This window comes from Coturnix japonica, chromosome 5 (assembly GCF_001577835.2).
Source record: "Coturnix japonica isolate 7356 chromosome 5, Coturnix japonica 2.1, whole genome shotgun sequence".
In the NCBI taxonomy this organism is placed as follows: Eukaryota; Metazoa; Chordata; class Aves; order Galliformes; family Phasianidae; genus Coturnix; species Coturnix japonica.
In genome coordinates, this window is record NC_029520.1 from 32,616,736 (window position 1) to 32,635,184 (window position 18,449).

At 44.1% G+C, this 18,449-nt stretch overlaps 1 protein-coding gene across 6 annotated transcripts in view; it reads right to left on the reverse strand.

The window, feature by feature from the left end:
- The window catches only part of BAZ1A (bromodomain adjacent to zinc finger domain 1A), a 51,657-nt gene extending 38,627 nt beyond the window's left edge, over positions 1-13,030 (reverse strand). For 2 of the 6 annotated variants that reach the window (XM_015865006.2, XM_015865003.2), the window contains exons 1-3: positions 12,673-13,028; positions 11,939-12,074; positions 5,054-5,332 (exon numbers count right to left, since the gene is read on the reverse strand). In XM_015865006.2, the coding sequence (XP_015720492.1) occupies positions 5,054-5,332; positions 11,939-12,051 (392 nt within the window). In that variant the 5' untranslated portion in view covers positions 12,052-12,074; positions 12,673-13,028. Of the gene's footprint in view, positions 1-5,053; positions 5,333-11,938; positions 12,075-12,448; positions 12,552-12,672 lie in introns of those variants that run through there. The other 4 variants (XM_015865007.2, XM_015865005.2, XM_015865004.2 and 1 more) reach the window with 3 other exon arrangements.
- Between the last annotated feature and the right edge of the window lie 5,419 nt (positions 13,031-18,449).

The following is an 18,449-nucleotide window of genomic DNA, read 5'->3' on the forward strand; positions in this document are numbered from 1 at the left end:
GTAGTTAAGGTTTCCCCCACTCAGAAACCCTGAGACAATGTAACTCCTGGGATAGCCAGGGGATCTCAGCAGCTAAACCTTCCTAACCAAACTATTGAGGCACACAACTCCAGAACATTATGAGTCTGTTCCACGGAAGCATACACCTATGAAGATAGCTGGGCAACACAGTACATATTTAAAGCTTTCTGGTAGTCCACAATAAGTACAACTTAGGAAACCCCCAAACAAAGGGGTTACGTTTCAGTGAGTTGTATCAACTCCTCCTAGCTCTCAGCAGTCAGTTACACATATAGTCAAGCATAATATGGTTGCCAGGTCAGATGACGTTAGAAAGCTAGCTATAATGTTAGCTCTTGTAAGGATCATCTTCTCCCACCCCAACCCCATTATCAGTTAGGCATTGTAATAGTAGCAACACGCACCCCGTGTGTCCCTGTTATGACTTAGAGAAGAAAATATTACTCAATTTTTTAATTGACATAAAGCAGTGATTAATCCACTATGAAGAGTCCTAAAGCATTAGGACATCACCTGAACAATCAGTGAGTTAAAGAAGTTTTGTTTCCAGACAACTTGGAAATAACAACTCCATTATTCCATGATTATCTACGTTTTACACAGCTTGGCAGTGGTCAACATTCAGAGCACAGAAAGGATATTAGCCTTATCTCAGATGAAGCAATCTTCCTCATAGAGAACACCATCTACTCCTATATGTTGGTTTCATTTTATAAACACCACATTCTCTTCAAGCATTCTGGCATTGCTTGCTTACAGATATCAGGCAAGTATTGTTTTGCAGTGGTGTCATCTAGTGGTCAAACTACATGAAAAATGTATTTCCTTTTTGTATCTACCATTTTCTGTATACTTTCTTCTTCCCTACCCTTTAGTAACCTAGTGCACTTTGTCAGCTGACTACATTTTCATTATACTCCATACTAACTGTTGGACAACAATCAGAAGTGCCTTAACATCAGTGAGGATGGGAAGGCAACACCTCATAAGCTATTTATAAAGAGTGGGAGGGGAAATCAAAGAGCTGGTAAAGTTGTCCAACATAAAACCTCAGATCTTTTTACTGCTCAAGCCAGACTGCAAGCTTACAGATTAATTAACTAATTATCACGTTGCTCACTCAGTTACCCTAATAAAGGCAGATATTATTTCTTTTAATAGCATCTGATCTCAGAAAACTGATAAATGACAACTGGTTGTTTATATATGCTAGTTTTTTCCTTTTTCTTCTTTTTTCTCTACTTCCTTTTTGAAGGCAGCACTGCTAAACTCAAGTTAAAAGTTACAGGTCCTGCTGTTCAGTTAATCACACTGTAGTAGCTCTTATTTGGTTGTTATTCAGCCTATTCAGGCATTCATCGATGTTGTTTCAGGTAAGGCTTCCAACACCACAGACAACTGAATTCTGATTTTAAGATGACATGAAACACTTCAGCAGGTTTTAACTACTAACAATGCAACACAGGACTAAGACAGCAAGAACTGGACAGAAAACTGCAAGATAAACTATTCTTTGCAGAAAAGAGAACAGTACATACAGGTCTTAAACTACACATTAACTGCTTATGTGACATCTTAAGCGATGACAGATAACATGAAATATTACTGTTGCCCTCCCCCTCATCAAAATCTAGAATAATTTCTATGCCTTCAATAGTTTTCTGTAAACAGTAATTTGACATCCTAAGCGACAGTATTTACTGACAGCTGCTCTCACTGTCTTAGCAACAAAAGTCTATGCTTAACGTGAAATAAAGTTTTTAGTCACAGACTAAATTACATGAGTTATTACATTAGTTTCTAACTGATGTTTCAAAAAAAAAAAGTGCATGTTTTATGGAGGCAGTACTGCAAAAACATACAGAACTCTTACAATTCTTTAACTGCCAACCTGGGCATCTCCTTTTTGAAAGCAAAGCACAGCACAGCTGTCACTTTGGAGGAAGGTCAGCCCAAGTTTAGCCAGAAAAGAGGAACACAAACAAAAGGCAGGCTAGCTATTTTGAAACTGTACAACATCAGAAAGAGTTAAAGAGCAAACTGAATTACCTCCTTGCCACTTCTAATAGACTACCAAATTGCACGCATCATTTTTACAGACTGCCTGACTGAGCCATGCCAGGGGACTGGGGGCTCATCTGCAAATTCTCATTTTGGCTGATAACAACCAGACATACCAAAGTAACAGGAAGGACAGTAATTCCCGAACTCCCTGAGTTCCTCCTACCAGAGCTCAGCAACAAAGTGGAAGATAAAATAAAATAAAATAAAATAAAATAAAATAAAATAAAATAAAATAAAATAAAATAAAATAAAATATCAAAACTGAGCAGTGTAATGACCTGCTCAAAACCATAACAGCACAACAGGGACGTAAGACCATGAAAAATCACTGAGATATGACATTCTGTAGTAACCAGAAAGCACAGGTACAATACAGGAACTGTTAAGTCTCAGGAGTCTTTTGCCAAGCCTCTGGACAAAGCACTGGCATTCTTACCCTTCCAGATGACTTGTCCATTCCTCACAGTGCTACAGAATGGTTCTTATACTCAAGATACACACACATATTCATTAAGATAAAACACTAACTTTCCCAGTGTCTATATTCTCATCCACTTACTTCACCGAAAATATAGGATACTGAATCAAAGTAATCTATCCTACAAACACATTGCATGCACAAAGTTAGGATTAATATCAATACTTAAATTACTTGAACAACTTCTATTTACCTAGCATTGTAGTATAGGCTTCACATTAAAAGATGCAGGGAGCCCAGATAATAAAACAACCCAGCTAACATTCCATATGCAGAAAGTTTCATACACTAATGCAGTTTACAGCAACCCTACACAAATAAGTTTCATGATCTGCTTAATTCCATTGGTTTCATGAGATCCTTCTTCACTAGAGACTGCCAAGGAATATTTTTGCTACAACGGACCATCAAAATGTAGCTCCACATGGCAAACACACAAATTGCTTTGTTGAACAGCAATGCTATTTACAAGTAACACAAGTTAGTATACATAATCCTCGGAGAAGTACTTGAAAATACAAGTCAAAGCCAACTCTCAAAAGCAGAATAACTATAAACCACCCCTTCTCAACTTATATTGTTTAATTATTTATCTCTAAGCCTAAAAATCCCACTAAAGTAACACTTAAATTGAACTGTTTCCTAAATTTAATGAAGATGTAAAGCAGCTCCCTGATACACATTATCAGTGGCATACAATTAGCTATGGAGAATTCTATATGCTTCATTTTAACTGACTATTCATACTCCAGCAGTTTAAAATATAAAATCTTTAGCAGTTTAGGTAAAGGTGGAAATAAATTTTGAACGATCATCTAACCCACCCCAAAGGCTTAAGAAATTTAGCTGAGATATTAAATTTCTCTGTTAAACTGCATCATAAATATAAAATATTTAAATATGCATCTCTGCATAATTTTGAATAACCCATAAGACTGAATCAAAGGCAAGTTAAAAGAGAAAAAGAAAGCAATCTTCATGAGACAGAAACATATCACACCTTTACCTGAGCAGAATTCAGCCCACGAGGTGAGCAGAAACCATTTTCTCGAGGAAAACTTAAAACCAGTGTGATGGTGTACAAATGAAACTGAAATGGATTCTGAATTTCAAAAGATGTCATAATACAAATCTTCCTCATTTCTTCATACAAACCTACTTTTCATTTCAGCTTTGAAAAGCTAAGATACACATAAATATTTTAGTTAAGAGTTTAGAAAAGCAGCAGAAAGATGGGAAAGCTGCTCCTGAGGAATAAAAGGTTGATCTTCTAAAGCATTTTTTGTGCAAATAATTTGGAAACTGACAGGATCTTCAAAGATTGAAAACAAACACATTTTATTTGGCAAATGAAAACCAAGAGGTAAATTACACTTACAATTCATTGTATTTGGGTTCCTGGTTAGTAAGGGGGGGAAAAAAAAAAAGAAAAGAAAAAGAAAAGAAAGAGTAATAACTTATTCCCTAAGCAAGATAACTTTGATACTAAAGATGACGTAGGTCTCATAGACCAGATGAGAAAAACAGAAATAAGCTTTGGATATACATTTTCCATACAAAGAACAGCAGCTCTACTGAAGTTCTTGCACAAGCACTGCAGACTGAGACTTTGAGACTTCACTGGTTGAAAAGAACAAAAGCTTTCCATCTCTTCCCTATTCCGCATTAAGCACAGGTCCACATAAAACACAAAACTTGCAAGGAACCTTTTGTGGGTATCTCCTGCAGCACATGAACAAGTTTTCCCTTTTAATAAAATCTGGATGGGATGCTAAGAAAACATTTATTCTGCATAGGTTATCTGATGACTATATCGAACCACCCTACTCCTACCACCCAATATGCACGATGCTATGAAGCCCATAGGATGTGCCTCATCTGCTCTGCAGTGTAAGCTCACTCCTTCCTCCCTACAAAACAGAAAAAGCAAATCTCAGATAATCACTAACAAATGTTTTACAATTAATTACCTGAGAACGCAAATACAATTTTAGTGACTACTTAGAAAATAAAATCCAATTCTAATTGATTCTTTAAGCTTTCGTTACATGAGTATACAAAATATCATTCAATTGACTGTGTCCTGTATGATTTCATCAATGATTTCATACTATTTTTAACTAATAGTTTCTCCTGGTTTCTAATCAGATCTCATTCTACAAGCACACTACTTCCCTCACGCAGGTGCACCAAGGGACTACCACTCCTCTGCAAATCCACTGGGACTGAAAGACTGCTGCATCAAGACTGGAGAGAACTACCCTGCCTCTAGAGCTGTTTCAAAGCTAAGGAATGAGATAGCAAGCCCAGCAATACAATGCTACTCCTAATTAATGTAATTAGGAACAGTAGCAGCATTGCTAGTTTAAGCAATCTCACTTCTGAGTGTTTCACAGAGTTTACTGTTCTGATTTTTGGCTTAAAAGAAGCACACTCAAAGAAAAGGCCAACATCTGCTAAAAAGAAATGTGTCATTTTAAATATACTTACCTTTCACCATTATTTCTAATCATTTCCACTGTTTCACCAACAAAATACCGATCCTTGACGTAGGCAAAGATTTCATCACAGATCTCATGAAGTCGTGAGCGATGGGTAAGGGTGGCCAGGTAGAGAACCGGAATGATGAGTGCCTCTGGAAAACTCTGAAGATTATGTCTGGCTTTCTTCTCCGATTCCAGTGCTTCCTGATATGTGAGTCCTGGTTTACCTGTGACAGCACAGCTCCATACAAGGCTGTTGCACAGAATAGTGCGTTCAAAAAAATCACTGAAAAGAAAGGGAGTAGGAAAAAGAAAATTGTTACCTTCCAACATTTTCAATTTGATCCCAGTTCATAAAGCAGCAAATTTCTGTTATAAGCTTCAAGTTCAAAGATAGCTCTACATCTATGCCAGCTACAAATACTAGCAAGGTTTATTTATCACTACTTAAGCTACAGCTTCATAAATTGTTATTGTAAAAACTACAGTTGGCAATCATGGAGTATCAAGACCTGCTAGTACTGCCGGCAAATACTCACATGTAAGTGGCCTTATGCACAAGAATAATCACACTGAGTTTAATGTGTCATATTTTCATTGCATTGACTGTATTTCCACACAAACAGGCAGGAGGAGGGTCTAAAATTGCGCAAAGAAAAAGCAACCTTAAGATCACAGAAACATGCTGAAACTTGAGTACGTTTCAGATTTGGAGTGCCCTTGCTCACATAGGAAAAGATGGGAGAGGTTAAAAAAAATTCATGTCAAGTACTTCTCTAAATAGTTTTTATTCTTTCAGTGTTTGTACTGCTCTTAAAAGAAACCACCAAACTATTTTTTTTCCCCATAGATTCTTCTCTCCTGTTCCATTAGCAAATACTGATTCTCTTCCTTCCCTTTACTTGCAACTAATACCAAAATACAGCGTTGTTCTTGCTTGCTTTTCTGAAAGAGGAGCTTTTCAATTTTGACAGGTATCAAAAAAGCAGCGATTTGTTAAAACACTTTTGAGATTACGTAGTTGGCAGAGCTATTCACAAAACCACGTTAAAATGTATCACACACCGGATCAGTGATATGACAGCAGAGCACTTTCTCAGCACACTCCATTTTTGATGGTTATTTTGATTTGCCTTCCTTTACAACTCTTTACAGATCAGTATTTATAGGAGTTCAATATACGACGTGAAAAATTCCATTTGTTTGCCTTGTGTTAGCTTAACGCAGCTATTTCAAAGCACACACACAACACTTTCAGAGCATTCCACACCACTTGAGATAGCCACACTCAAGTTTTCTTTCCTTTAAAAAATTACAGGGTGCAGTGCTGCCATTTTTAACTAATAGGACTGTTCAGATCATTCTCATTACAGGGTTACAGAACTGCACAGCTCTCTCCTGAAGTTCTTTGTTGCAGGCTTCCCACTCACACTGACAAACATGCATCAGTCACACTGACGAAGATGATGATATTCACTGCAGCTGGACGGATGCAACAATAACATGTTGAAAATGAAATGGAAACTCCAGATTAAGGACAATGGAGGGTCCTGGCTCAGATAATCCTTTTTGTGGGATTCCTCTGAGCGAAAGAAGGATGCTCGAGGAAGAATATCAGCTGTGACAAGAACAGAATTAGAACAGAAGAAGAAAAGATGTGTTTTATGAATGACACCCTACAGATTTTACATTTTAATAAAATATTCCTTGTGTCTGCTTAATATATTTGATGATACACAATCTAAGGCCTGGATGACAATTTGATTTTGCTTCCTCTAAACAAGAAATGGGGAACAAAGAAAGAAAGAGAAAGGAGATAAATTATTCTTCACTATATGAAGAACAGATGGCTGTTGGCCATACCGAGTATAGAAAAGAAAGAATATTCCTTTTCTGCAGTTAACCACATTGAATCCAATCGGGTATTAGCAAAAATATGAACTATCATTGTTAAAGCACTAAACAAGACTTCTCAAAGAACAGCTTTGACTTTAAAAATAGGTATCTTTAAATTGACCATTAAAAAAAGAAAACAAAAAGTGATGGTATACACAGCACAGTTCATCTGGGTCTGTTCCTGCCTACATTTTACTAGTTCTGTGTGAGACTCACAGCAATTTTAAGTGGCCTTACTGACTTCAGTGGACAAACATTTACTGAAGTCTTCATCAGATCTCTCCCTACATGCACATCTGCCTCACTTCACAAAGAGGTTCTTGATAATTACCAGGAGTTAATTTAAAACTGATCCAAATATCTTGTTCAAAAATGACCAAGAGGCTGAAGCTGGCTGTGTCCCTTCTGAGGCTGTTGCTGCTCCCTGTGAGGGGGCAATGGGTGCTCCAGCTATTTAAAGCTGCAGTATTGAACTTATGGGGAAAAAAAAAGAAAAAACCTGTATTTTTTTAAGCCCAGGATTATAAGAGGTGCAAAATTCTAAGACTACTCAAATTGAGACATATTGGAGTAAAACCCTTTTTCATTTGCAGACAGAGCTCTGTGTACCAAGCCCCACTGTAGCTCAATTTCCTCTTCTGTTTTCTATGGATTTTTCCCCCCAAAAAAGTTACAAAGGAAAAGATAAAAATCATACTAAATAAATGGCTTTCAGTTTTGAAGGCATTATTTCTCAGTAGCCAGTCATTACACATCACACATCAAAACCATCTGTGGCTTAGTCTGTTAACACAGTTTTATTGCAATGTTTTAATGATCTCACCAACTCGGTTTGAGAGAGAACAATCACAACAGCAGGTTTTATTGGTGGCACCGGTCTCCCTGTCTCTGCAATACACACCAGTCAACACAAGAGGATTCACAGAGAGCACAGACAACAGCCACCAAACAAGCAATCAGTACCAAGCGGTGCTGTACTTGCTCTGCCCTCAAAGAGCAGCAGTGCACTCAACCATATTCCACTCTCAATTCCAACGCACACAGCAAGTGCATCTGCTGCCACATACTTCCCATAGTCTTGAATATGCCCTTATTGTGGGCATTACAACCGTGGGACTTCTGCACTGTTTCAGGACCCACACAATCTTTGGCAGGGTGCAGGAGGAGGTCCCCAGCAGCAGGCTGAGCTCAGCCAGGTGCTTCCAGATCAGTCCAAGGTGCTGTACCAGGAGAGCTCAGCTGTGAGTGCAGTAATTCACAATGACTGTCAGCTGGACACCTGTTTACACTGATGCGACAGAAGGAACACTAAGCAGCAAAGTTACTGGCAAACCATTTGGAAGTTCCACAGTGCTTAGTGAGTACTGGGCAGAAAGCAGTTCGTTAGTGGAATGAAGTAATTCTGGAAGTAAACTACTTGCAGTTTCTGTGCTGACTGTGCTTGCAATAGATATCAAAATGAAAGAACCAATCAAGCACAGCAGTAAGATGGCTCTTGCCTGAACTAACCAAGTACTGCCATTCTGTCTAAGCTCTGCAATATTTTTAGTACTTCATGCACATGCTTATTTCAAATCATTTTCACTGATTTTTAACATATATTAAAAACAATTCAGAAGAGAACAAGTTATTTTTTAAACAGAAGAATTACACACCTGAGAGTGCAGAACAGGAGAAAGTTATGTTAAGGGAAATTTAAGCAAGAGGAAAGAGCAGAAAAATTACACGACATGGCTGATCTGCAGACAAGATTATTCTTACTACTGAAGCTCTTATCCACATCTAACATGTAATCTATGTAGGCTGTGTTACCAGCATGTTCACAGATAACTCTGCCATCCAGCATCACAAGTGTTCATGTACTCAACCTGTTTCCACACGTGGTCAATAGTACCTATTACATAGTAACGTATAAAAATACCCAAACCAACTAAAAAGACATCTATCCCCTAATGCTGACAGGTTAATCACACATTAACATATTTTAAATTGAGGGTTTTTTCTTCAACAAAACAGAAAAATCCATCTAATTAAACCAGGTACACATTAAGAAGCCTTTTACACAGTCCTAACTTCTGACTTTTGACCAAGAGTCCCACAGGCTGACCTACAAAAAAAGCTTTTTTCAGTAAGTTCTAAAGATGCAGAAGTCCCTTCACTCACCACATTCCCATGTCTTACAAGGGGAAACACTCCTACTACTGGCCTCTATACTACTCAGTTTTCCTCAGCTTCATTGGATCATCTCTGTAGGTCAACTGCCTCTTCAAACAAAGAAAAGAAGGAAAAAAGAAAAAAAAACACCACAAGTTCCTACCTTTCAGACTGCCTTCACAAGCAAGACTTGCCATACTCTGCCAATAGTTCTCACTGTACATCTCTATTAGATGATCACAAGGTGTCAAGACCAACAACAGCATCTCACTTTGCACCCACACATACACACCCCTACCATGCTTTTCCTACTGCTGCTCTCCCACTCAAGAGACTGTTTTGCCAATCCCCCCCCAGCCCTACCCCCTAAAAGGGACTAAAGAAAGCAGTAAGAACATCAGCTCCACCTGCGTCTGCTGCTCCTGATAAACACAACTGAACATCGTCATCTCACCAAGCCTCCTTCTAAAGGATTGCAAAATTATGTGATGGTGTTTCTGAAGAAAAAGGAAATGGATTCTTAACAGGAAGGTCACTTTACAAAACAGCAGTCTTGCCAAATTCTCCTTGCATTAGCATAAGGATTTCTTAAACAGGGAAGAATCATGCTACACATCATCTGTACTCATCTCCACTGGTGCTGTTATGAACATAGATTTAACTTTCCAATGCCCTACGTTTGTAATTAAAAAAGAAAACAAAAAAAACAATTATCAGTAAATAGTAGTTAACTGAAGTGCCCATATATGTGAGGAAGGGGTAAATTCAGGTTACCCCATTTATCAGTGCATCCTGCTAGCTGCTGTCAGGTTCTACCTTTTTTTGTTTTAAGCTCTCACCTTCAGAAAATTCTAGTTATTATCACAAAAGTAGATTCAGGAAAGACTAGTTCAGGCAACAGTTTTCTTTCATGAAACAACTAGTCCCGTTTTCAAGCAGCAGTCCCTGCCTGTCACCATTACCCTAAATGCTGTTGTTTGGAAGAGGGCAACGCTCTCATCTCACAGCTGCCACCTGAGGCACTGCTTTGCAGTGAGAGCTGTGGCCTGAGAGCAGGTGGGCACCTACAGAGTTTGCCAATGCTCCCTGGTAGATCACACTGCCACCAATTCACCTTCATCTGAACACACCCAGCTGCAGCATGACATATCATGTAAAAAATACTGGGCTTGTCGCTGCAAAGCATCCATTTTCTCCATGCAGAAAAATAAATTAATAATAATAATAATAAATAAACACAGCAAAGATATGTGCAGGAAAGGTGGAAGTCCTTTCCCAAACGCCATATCCCAGCCTCGACCTCAGGGTGAGCCACCCACAGGCACTGCTAGGGACGGCCTGTGTGAACAAGCTTAAATTTATCCCTTCATTCATACTTCGGTTAAACATGGGATTTGGTCCCGCATTAAACATTCACCACACCGCGCCAAAGCTGAAAGATACCTTTCATGCTCAAATTTACTCTAAACTATATATATATATATACACACACACACCAGAAACGTACTCCAGAGCCGTGTCAACACTGCACGGGAGCCATCCCATGACGTGCCAGCGATAACGGAACGCACAAGGGCAGTTTGTGACACCCGGGGCCGCCGCAGCCATCCCCGCAGCGCCAGGCAGTTTCCCAACCCGGCCCCGGCCCGACTGTACTCGGCGAGATGCATTTGAGTAAGAAAAACAAGTCTAAGCACGAAAAAGATCTAGGTGTGCTCTAATTTCGCATGCTGCGAACGAGAAGCGTTTCTGATTTAATCTCATTAGTCTGCACGTCTGTTGTGCAGACAAAAAAAGGAGAGCTCGGCGCTGGGGCCCCCCCGCAGGTGGGACGGAGCCGAGCGGCCCCGGGGCACAGAGCCCCGCGCCGAGAGGAGCTGAGCACTTTCCGCCTATTGTTCTGACAGCGCTGACACCAACTTAGGGACGAGCCCGGGCTCCCCCCTGCACTAACGACAGCTCGACTGCCGCCGGTCTGCGCACCGGCAGAATAAAAGGACGGACGGGGGGGGGGGAAGCAGCCAGAGAACTGGAACCGGACGGAGCTGGGGACAGGTGTCCCCCGCCGGACGAGCGCACCGGCTCCGCTCCGTGCCCCCCCCCCAGCCCCCGCCCGGAAGCAGGTGCAGCGCCGCGGGCTCCCGGGGCCGGGCCGCGTCCAGCCGGGTCAGTCGTCGGGCCGGCAGCCGGCGGAGGGCGGGGCGAGGGCGGCCATGGGCGGCGCGGCGGCCCTGACACCGGCCCGGGAGAGGGTGCCGGGAACAAGGGGCTCCGCGCGGCCCTGCGGCTCAGCGCACACACACATACACACACGCACGCACATACACACACAACAATAGCGCGGTGGGTGCGTGCCACGCTCCACGCGCGGAGCCGCCGCCGAATCCCGGGCCCGGCGCGCGCGGCGGCCGTTGGTTGTTGCCGCGTCCCGGCCTTGCGCAGCACCGACACGCGGCGGGATGGAGGCGGGGGGGGGAGAAGCGGCGGCCCGGGGCTCAGCGCCGCCTCCCACGCGCGCAACTTTCACTTCCCCGCGGAAGGAGCCGGGTGGCAGCGGGCAGCCCCCCCTACAGCCCCCCAGGAAAGACGGGGCCGCGGGGTCACCCCGCCGAGCGGGGCAGGGATTCCCCGGGCCGGGAGATCCGCCCTCCCTCTCCCCCCACCCCGCGGTGGGGCACGGGCTCGGCGCCAGCCGCGACCCCTCCCCGCCGGGCGCCCCGCGGCGCTGCCGGGGAATCCCCTCCCTCCTCCTCCCCGCCCAGGTGTCAGCCGTTGGGGGTAACCGCTCCCGGCCAAGGGGAAGAACGGAGGGAGGGGGGGCGTTGGGGGGCGACCGACTTACTCGTAGTCCCTGAAGATCTCGTTAGTGACCCTGCAGTAAAACACGCGCTCGTCCGGCCGCAGGTCGGCGGGGGGCTTCTCCCTCACGAAGGGCTTTCGGTGCAGCAGCGGCATCGCCGCGTTCCGTTCTGTCCTCGCTGCGCCGGGACCCGGGGAGAAAGGAGACGAAGGGTGAGAAGCGGTGAGAGCGGGCCCGGCGCGTCCCTCCCCCGGGGGCGCCGGAGAAGGAGCGGCAGAGAACAGCGGCACGGCGGGATCCGGCGGCGGCCTTTTGTGTGCCTGACACGCCGCTGCCTGCCTGGGACTGCGCGGGGAGCGGCGGCGGATCCTTCCTCCCCCGCCTCCTCCCGCCGCCTTCACAATGGGGCCGTGACGCCGAGCGGCGGGCGGGCGCGGTGCTCCCCCCCCTCCCGCGCCACACAACGTGCTCGGCGCGGGGACACCCCGGCCGCCGCCGCCGGCTTTGTCTCCGTCGCCCCCCCCCCCGCCCCCCGGGTCACCCCTTCCTCACCCCTTCCCCGCCTCCGAGCCGCGCGCCGCGGCCGGACACAACTTCCACTCCCCGCGGGGCGAGCGCGGCGGCCGCTTCCTGCCTGCTGGCCGCCCCGGCGCGCTCCGCAGCCCTTTCCGCCCCGGCCGCTCCCCGGCCGCCGCCTCCTGCCTCCGCGGGACGGCGCGGCCCTGGCTCCGGGTGCGGCGCGGTGCGGGGGGCTGCCCGGCCCCTCCGCCTCCTACCTGGAGCCGCTGCCCCGGCTGCTCGGGCGGTACGTAACGCGGCCCGCGGCTCTACCCCGCTTCTCCTCTGCCCCCCAGCTCCCGGGAAGTTTTTGATCTACTTCTTCGAGCCCTCAATCAGGAAGAGCTGCTGGGAGGAGCTTTCCACTTCTCTCCCCTACATCTTTATTGGCCGCTCGGTGCCTTCCAGCGTGTGTCACACAGGAAGACAGAGAGCTACATTATTAATTAATGGCTGAGAGGGCTCATCCTCCATTTTTGAATTATCAGCCTGCGATCTGCCGGCCGAGGGGAGGAAGGCGGTTCTCCCCGCTCGCCCCCCGGCCCCGTGGATCCCCGCCCCGGCAGCGCCGCGCTCAGCAGGCAGCCCCCGGCCGCAGCTTTCCCTGCCCGAAGCCGGGGGCAGCCGGCAGCCGAGGCGCACGGCAGCACCGGGCTGTGCGTGTTGTGCTGCGGGGAAGGTCGGCAGCGCGTCAGTTGTGCCCGGAGCTGGGCCCCGTTCCGCCGCCCCCTTTATTTTTCCGCCACTTCGTTGGAAACGTCCGTACATCGCGCTACCGGTGTACTCGGTTTTCTGTTGGTAGCGGTTTTATTTTTCACCGTTTTTACTGTCTTTAAGGCATTTCCATGCGTAATTAAATCATGGACCTTAGCCTAATTGTGATCTCTTACGTGACAGCCGGCTTAGAGACGTATGCATAGAGCCCACCGCAAGCTCCAGCGCTTACATAGAAGCGCACTTAACTATCGCAGAGCCCTCCCCCTCACACACAGAACCACCCGGGTGGGCGGTTTCTGGGGGCTCACATCTAAGCAGGAGCCTTCAGCATCAACCCTGCTCAGGCACATAAAGGTGCTGCGCTGCTTCCTGCACCTGTACAGGGGCTGTTTGTCTTCCGTGCAAGGATCGGCGTTGCTGTAGCCCGGATGACTGCAATCTTAAAGAATGTTTACACTCCAAGTCGTGAATTGCTTTGTTTAAAAAGTGATCGGGTTTTAATGAAAAGCGCTGAGAAATGCCAGTGCTCTCCTCAAGTTTACAAAGTACTGAACTTGAACTACAGCACAGGTTAGCTCCGAGTTCCACCAGCTCATTTTTATTTGCCACTTGGCTTCGCTTTCAGTTTGTAATTAATTACCAGCAAATGGCACAAATGCAACTTTCAGTTAATGCACTTTTAGCGCATCAAACATCAATTTTAGTCAGTTTTGCATCAAAACTCTACAGTATGCCACGGCTGTGACATTTAGTCTTGGCAGCCCTCACGATTACAGTGAGATTTTGCAACACTACGCTTTGTTTTCAACTCAAACTCCTCGGCAGATGGGATTAAATTGGAACCTCGGCTTATATAAAAATAATTACATTTCTAAATCTCAAGTTGGAGAGAAGAACTAGAACATGTGAACCTGCAGCTCACAAATGAGAAGGGAACAGACAGACTCGAGTTGATCATTTTTGAAAGTATCTTTACTTTGAAGCCAGTATCGTGATATCTGGGAGTTGGGCTGGTTTTTCCTTACGCCTGGACTGTCAGCATGGTGTTATTTCAGAATTAGTTGGTATCCATGAAAAATGCATGAGCTGATAGAACTGTGACATCAAAAGCAAATCCCCTTTTCCTCTTTGCTCTCTCTTGCCCTCTCTCTTTTCTTCTCACCTTTTCCTCCTCCTCTTGTTCTTCCCCCCTCATTATTCCCGCAGTGACTTCCCAATGAGCAGATCCTCGCTAAGTATTAGGGCTGAGCTGCGTTTCGATGTTCTCAGGATACAGAGGAGCAGTTGATACAGTTTTCACCTCCGAATCCAGCTCCATTATTTAAAGCCCTCTCAGTCAGTCTCCGACTCTGCTCCCAGTGAGGTCAGAGGGAACCAGAACCATTTTCTGTGGCACCAGATAATGGCTACTGAGGGGGCATTGAGAATGCAGTGGAAATTCATTCTGAGAAGTCTGAAAAAAATGTCACTTTGCTTTCATGGGAATATTTATTGCATTTTTTGCACTGTATTTGAGTGTTGTAATAATTTGATGTGCCTTTAACACGTCACAGAAAATATAATTTTGATCACAGACACCACACTGGGATTATTGATGTGGATTTTACCACAGAGGGGTAAAAATAAGCTGCTTCTGCTCTTAGAAGATGTACTCTAGCAGCTATTCTAGGTGGGAATTCCTTTGCCAGTGAGTGAAGTTGTGCAGTTCTTGTTCACAGAACTTTACAAAGAGCTGAACTGGGAGGATAAAATCTCAGGAAGCACCTTGTCCTTGTGCTTTACAGCAATAGGACAGTTTATGAGGGACTGTGCAACCCCCCAGCTGGTCCATCAAACCACCTCACAGTTCAGCTTTTGTTGTACTTTTCACTTGCTCCCTGCTTCATCACAGATTGTTTTCCCTTCTCCTCTGCTATTTCATCTTGTCCTAAAGCCACCAAGAACCGATCTGCACAGATATACTTCAAAATACCTGTTCACATAGACCATTACCACATAATTCCATGTATAACAACTGTTATTCTGGAACAAATGCAATGGAATCATTTTAATGCAGTGTTGCCACTTTAAATTCACATTTAACTTTATACAGGAATAACTAATATTTAGCCAAATCATATCCTTGGAACCATGCAAAAATAAGACTTTGACCCAACCTGTTTTACCTGTAATACCATGCAGCTGGGAGAGTTGTTATTTTTTTCTTGGAGCGTGTTTAGCCACTCACTTGCTTTTTTGCCCACCTTTTCCCCAAAGGCTGCCAGTTTCTTCTTTCAGGCTTTGGCTGAAATGAATATATATATTTTATATATATATATATATATATATATATATATATATATATATACATACATATGTAATGGGAAGCTCTTGGTAGAGAACTTCACTGGGCTTTGAATGAGACTGTATAGGTTCTCAACTCTTATTTTCATAAAAAACATATGGTGGAAAAGATAAACTTGCAAGATGAACACACTTGTTGAAGTGATACATTGCAAGTGAGATGTTCAGTCGAATGACAGTTATACTATCAATCATCTCTGTGTTTTTCTACTTTGTCTGCAGTGTATAAAACTAACTCACATATGTGCATTGACTCAATTTTAATACTACAGCCCCCTCTCTTTCCAAATGTAGTTTTGAAAACCCCGTATTTCCATAACACACACACAAACCTTCGCTCCCCTTCAAGCTTGAGGCAGCCAGCAGAAACACCTTATTTCTCTGCTGATGCATTTTATAACTTACTGATACAGCTTGTTCACCTCTTGCCCTTTCTGCACCACCTTGCTGAGCACTCATTCTTTTGATCGCATATCTTTATTTAGACTTTAAACTATGTGAGGAAAGACAATGTGCTGCTTTTATCAATACGCCCCAGCTGTGTGTAACAGCAACATTTGGTCTATTGTCTTTTACTGGCTGCAAGGAACTACACTCAGTTTTTAATAACTTACTTGCTTATGAATAACATGCTTTGGTCAAAAAAGGAGGAGATGCATACACACAATTTTTCACAGCACATTTCATTTTTCTCTTTCATTTCAACATGCATTTAGAACAGTTCTGTAACCACAAGGATAGCAGATTCTTTATTCTGCCACTGGGTACATTCAGCACTTGTTTCTTTCACAAGAGACAAATAAAGGAGGAAGTAAAGAATCAATCCCCACGTTCAATGAATTTTTGACATATTCATATTTATTCGGTAGTTCCTTGATGGTCTCAACACAGCATCTTACTTGCTGTAATAGAAGGGAGGGCAGCATGTCATGCCCAGAGCCTGCTTTGCCTATTGCTGAGTTTTGATACCACAATAAGCACCAGGGCCCATCTCTCACCAAGCCCCCTGGGAGCACTGAAGTGTTCTGTATAAGAACTACTCTGTTATTCTGTGTTCCTTTGTTTTATTATTATTTCTTATTTCCCCTCCACAGCTTGGTAGGATTTAGACATGTAGTTCTCCCTGCTTTTAATGGACACTGCATGCTTAAAGCTCTTAAAGCTCCACAAATTAGGGGATACGCTCCTTTAAGATTTCCTTTAATCATACCTATTTTTTCCCCTCTCAGAAAGGGCTATTAGAGGTATTTAGGCTGATAACCTTATACAAGTGAGGAGGAACTCTGACCTCATCTACTGTGCAGCGATGACCATGTATCATTGGCTTCTGACCTGATTACAAAATGATAAAATCACGTTGTGAAACCACTCTTCGTTTCCTAACAGTGTCTCTGAAACCAGCTTAACTTCAGAGAGGATTGGTACTGCATTTTCTTAGATACAGTTATAATGCACAGGATACAGAGTACTGACGCTACTGTAATTTCCTGACACTAATGCTGGATTTCTCATTGCCAACCACTACTTAGCATGACCAATGACTGATTAATGATTCTGATGGGTGAACTTGATACTTTCTTCTACATATGTGCATTCTCACTCCTTGGGTGATGTACGGCACTTTAAACACCTTGCATCAAACTGTTTGAAATCTGGACCTGAGTCAGCAAGATATTCTTTATGTGGTCAAATCTGAGAGTAAGAAACCTAGAGCTGCAGAATACTAACCATTTACTAAGCTTGCACTGACATTATTGTAATTAATTATATTGAACGCCTTTCTGTCAGCTGACGAGTGGAACCCATTGTATGAAGGATGTTGCTGTACTTCATGGCTTTGCTGTATAACAGCTGCAACATCTTTTTGCAGTAATACTGAGATTAGCCAAATCTGTTTGCTTGTGGAAAGGGATCCCATGCATTGTAGTTGCCGCTTAGTAGCACATGAAGAGGAGTTGGCCCTGTCCCTGGTCTGGGTCATTTAGTCCAGGATTACAGGAATGAGCCAATCTGAATCATAAAATTCTGCCCAAATACACACCATGATGGGTCTTCATTGAGCCATTTGTTTGACAAATGTAATGACTCATGATCATTACTGGTATTCTGACTTACCCGTGTAATACAAGGCTGCTTTGGAACCCAAATTATTTTCCTCTGTCTTGCTCATCTCTCACAGAGCGCTGTAGGAAAGCTGAAGCACAGAGATTAACCACTTAGGCACCATTCTGACTGTAGATGCTGAACAGGAGAGGTGTGAAAGAAGCCAGCAGCTCCTTGAGCCTCATCCTGCCTGGCAGCACCCCTGATGCCTCCCCACATGGCATCTCACAGGCTGGTCCTGCCATGGAACAGCTCCAACACAGCACTTACACACAGGAACTGCTTCAGCTCGGGGAGACAAGGGCAAGCATAAAGCAGTGTCTTGTCCTGGGTGCGAGACAGCCTGTAGTTTGATTTCAGCCTCTTGGTTTTCCCTGAAGAGCTTGTATTAGCAGGGTGCTGGCAGAGGCATCCAGACCTGATGCACCTAACACTGGAGTGGTGGTCACAGTCACAAAATATTGTTTAGGGGAATGCTACATGCAAAGGGCATCCTCTGGAAGGAGCGCTCCCTCGGCACAGACCCACGATGACCTTCCCTCCTCCCATAGCGCTGGGGACAGGCATGTGTTAGATGTACACCACTGTCACACTGCCCCTTCTGGGGCCTCATGCTCCAGGGAAATGGAGATACTGATGGGATTTCTACATTTCTTAAACTCAGGCACTTGAAAGTATGTTTATTTTATACAAAACATGCAAGGAAAACAACTTGAAAGTGATAAATCCAGTGCTTGCTTTGGTCTTGCTGGCTGTGGAAGGCTCAAAACAGACACCAAGTTAGTAGAGTGTTACTGTGCCACTGTACTGCTAAGCATACACAACAGGAAAG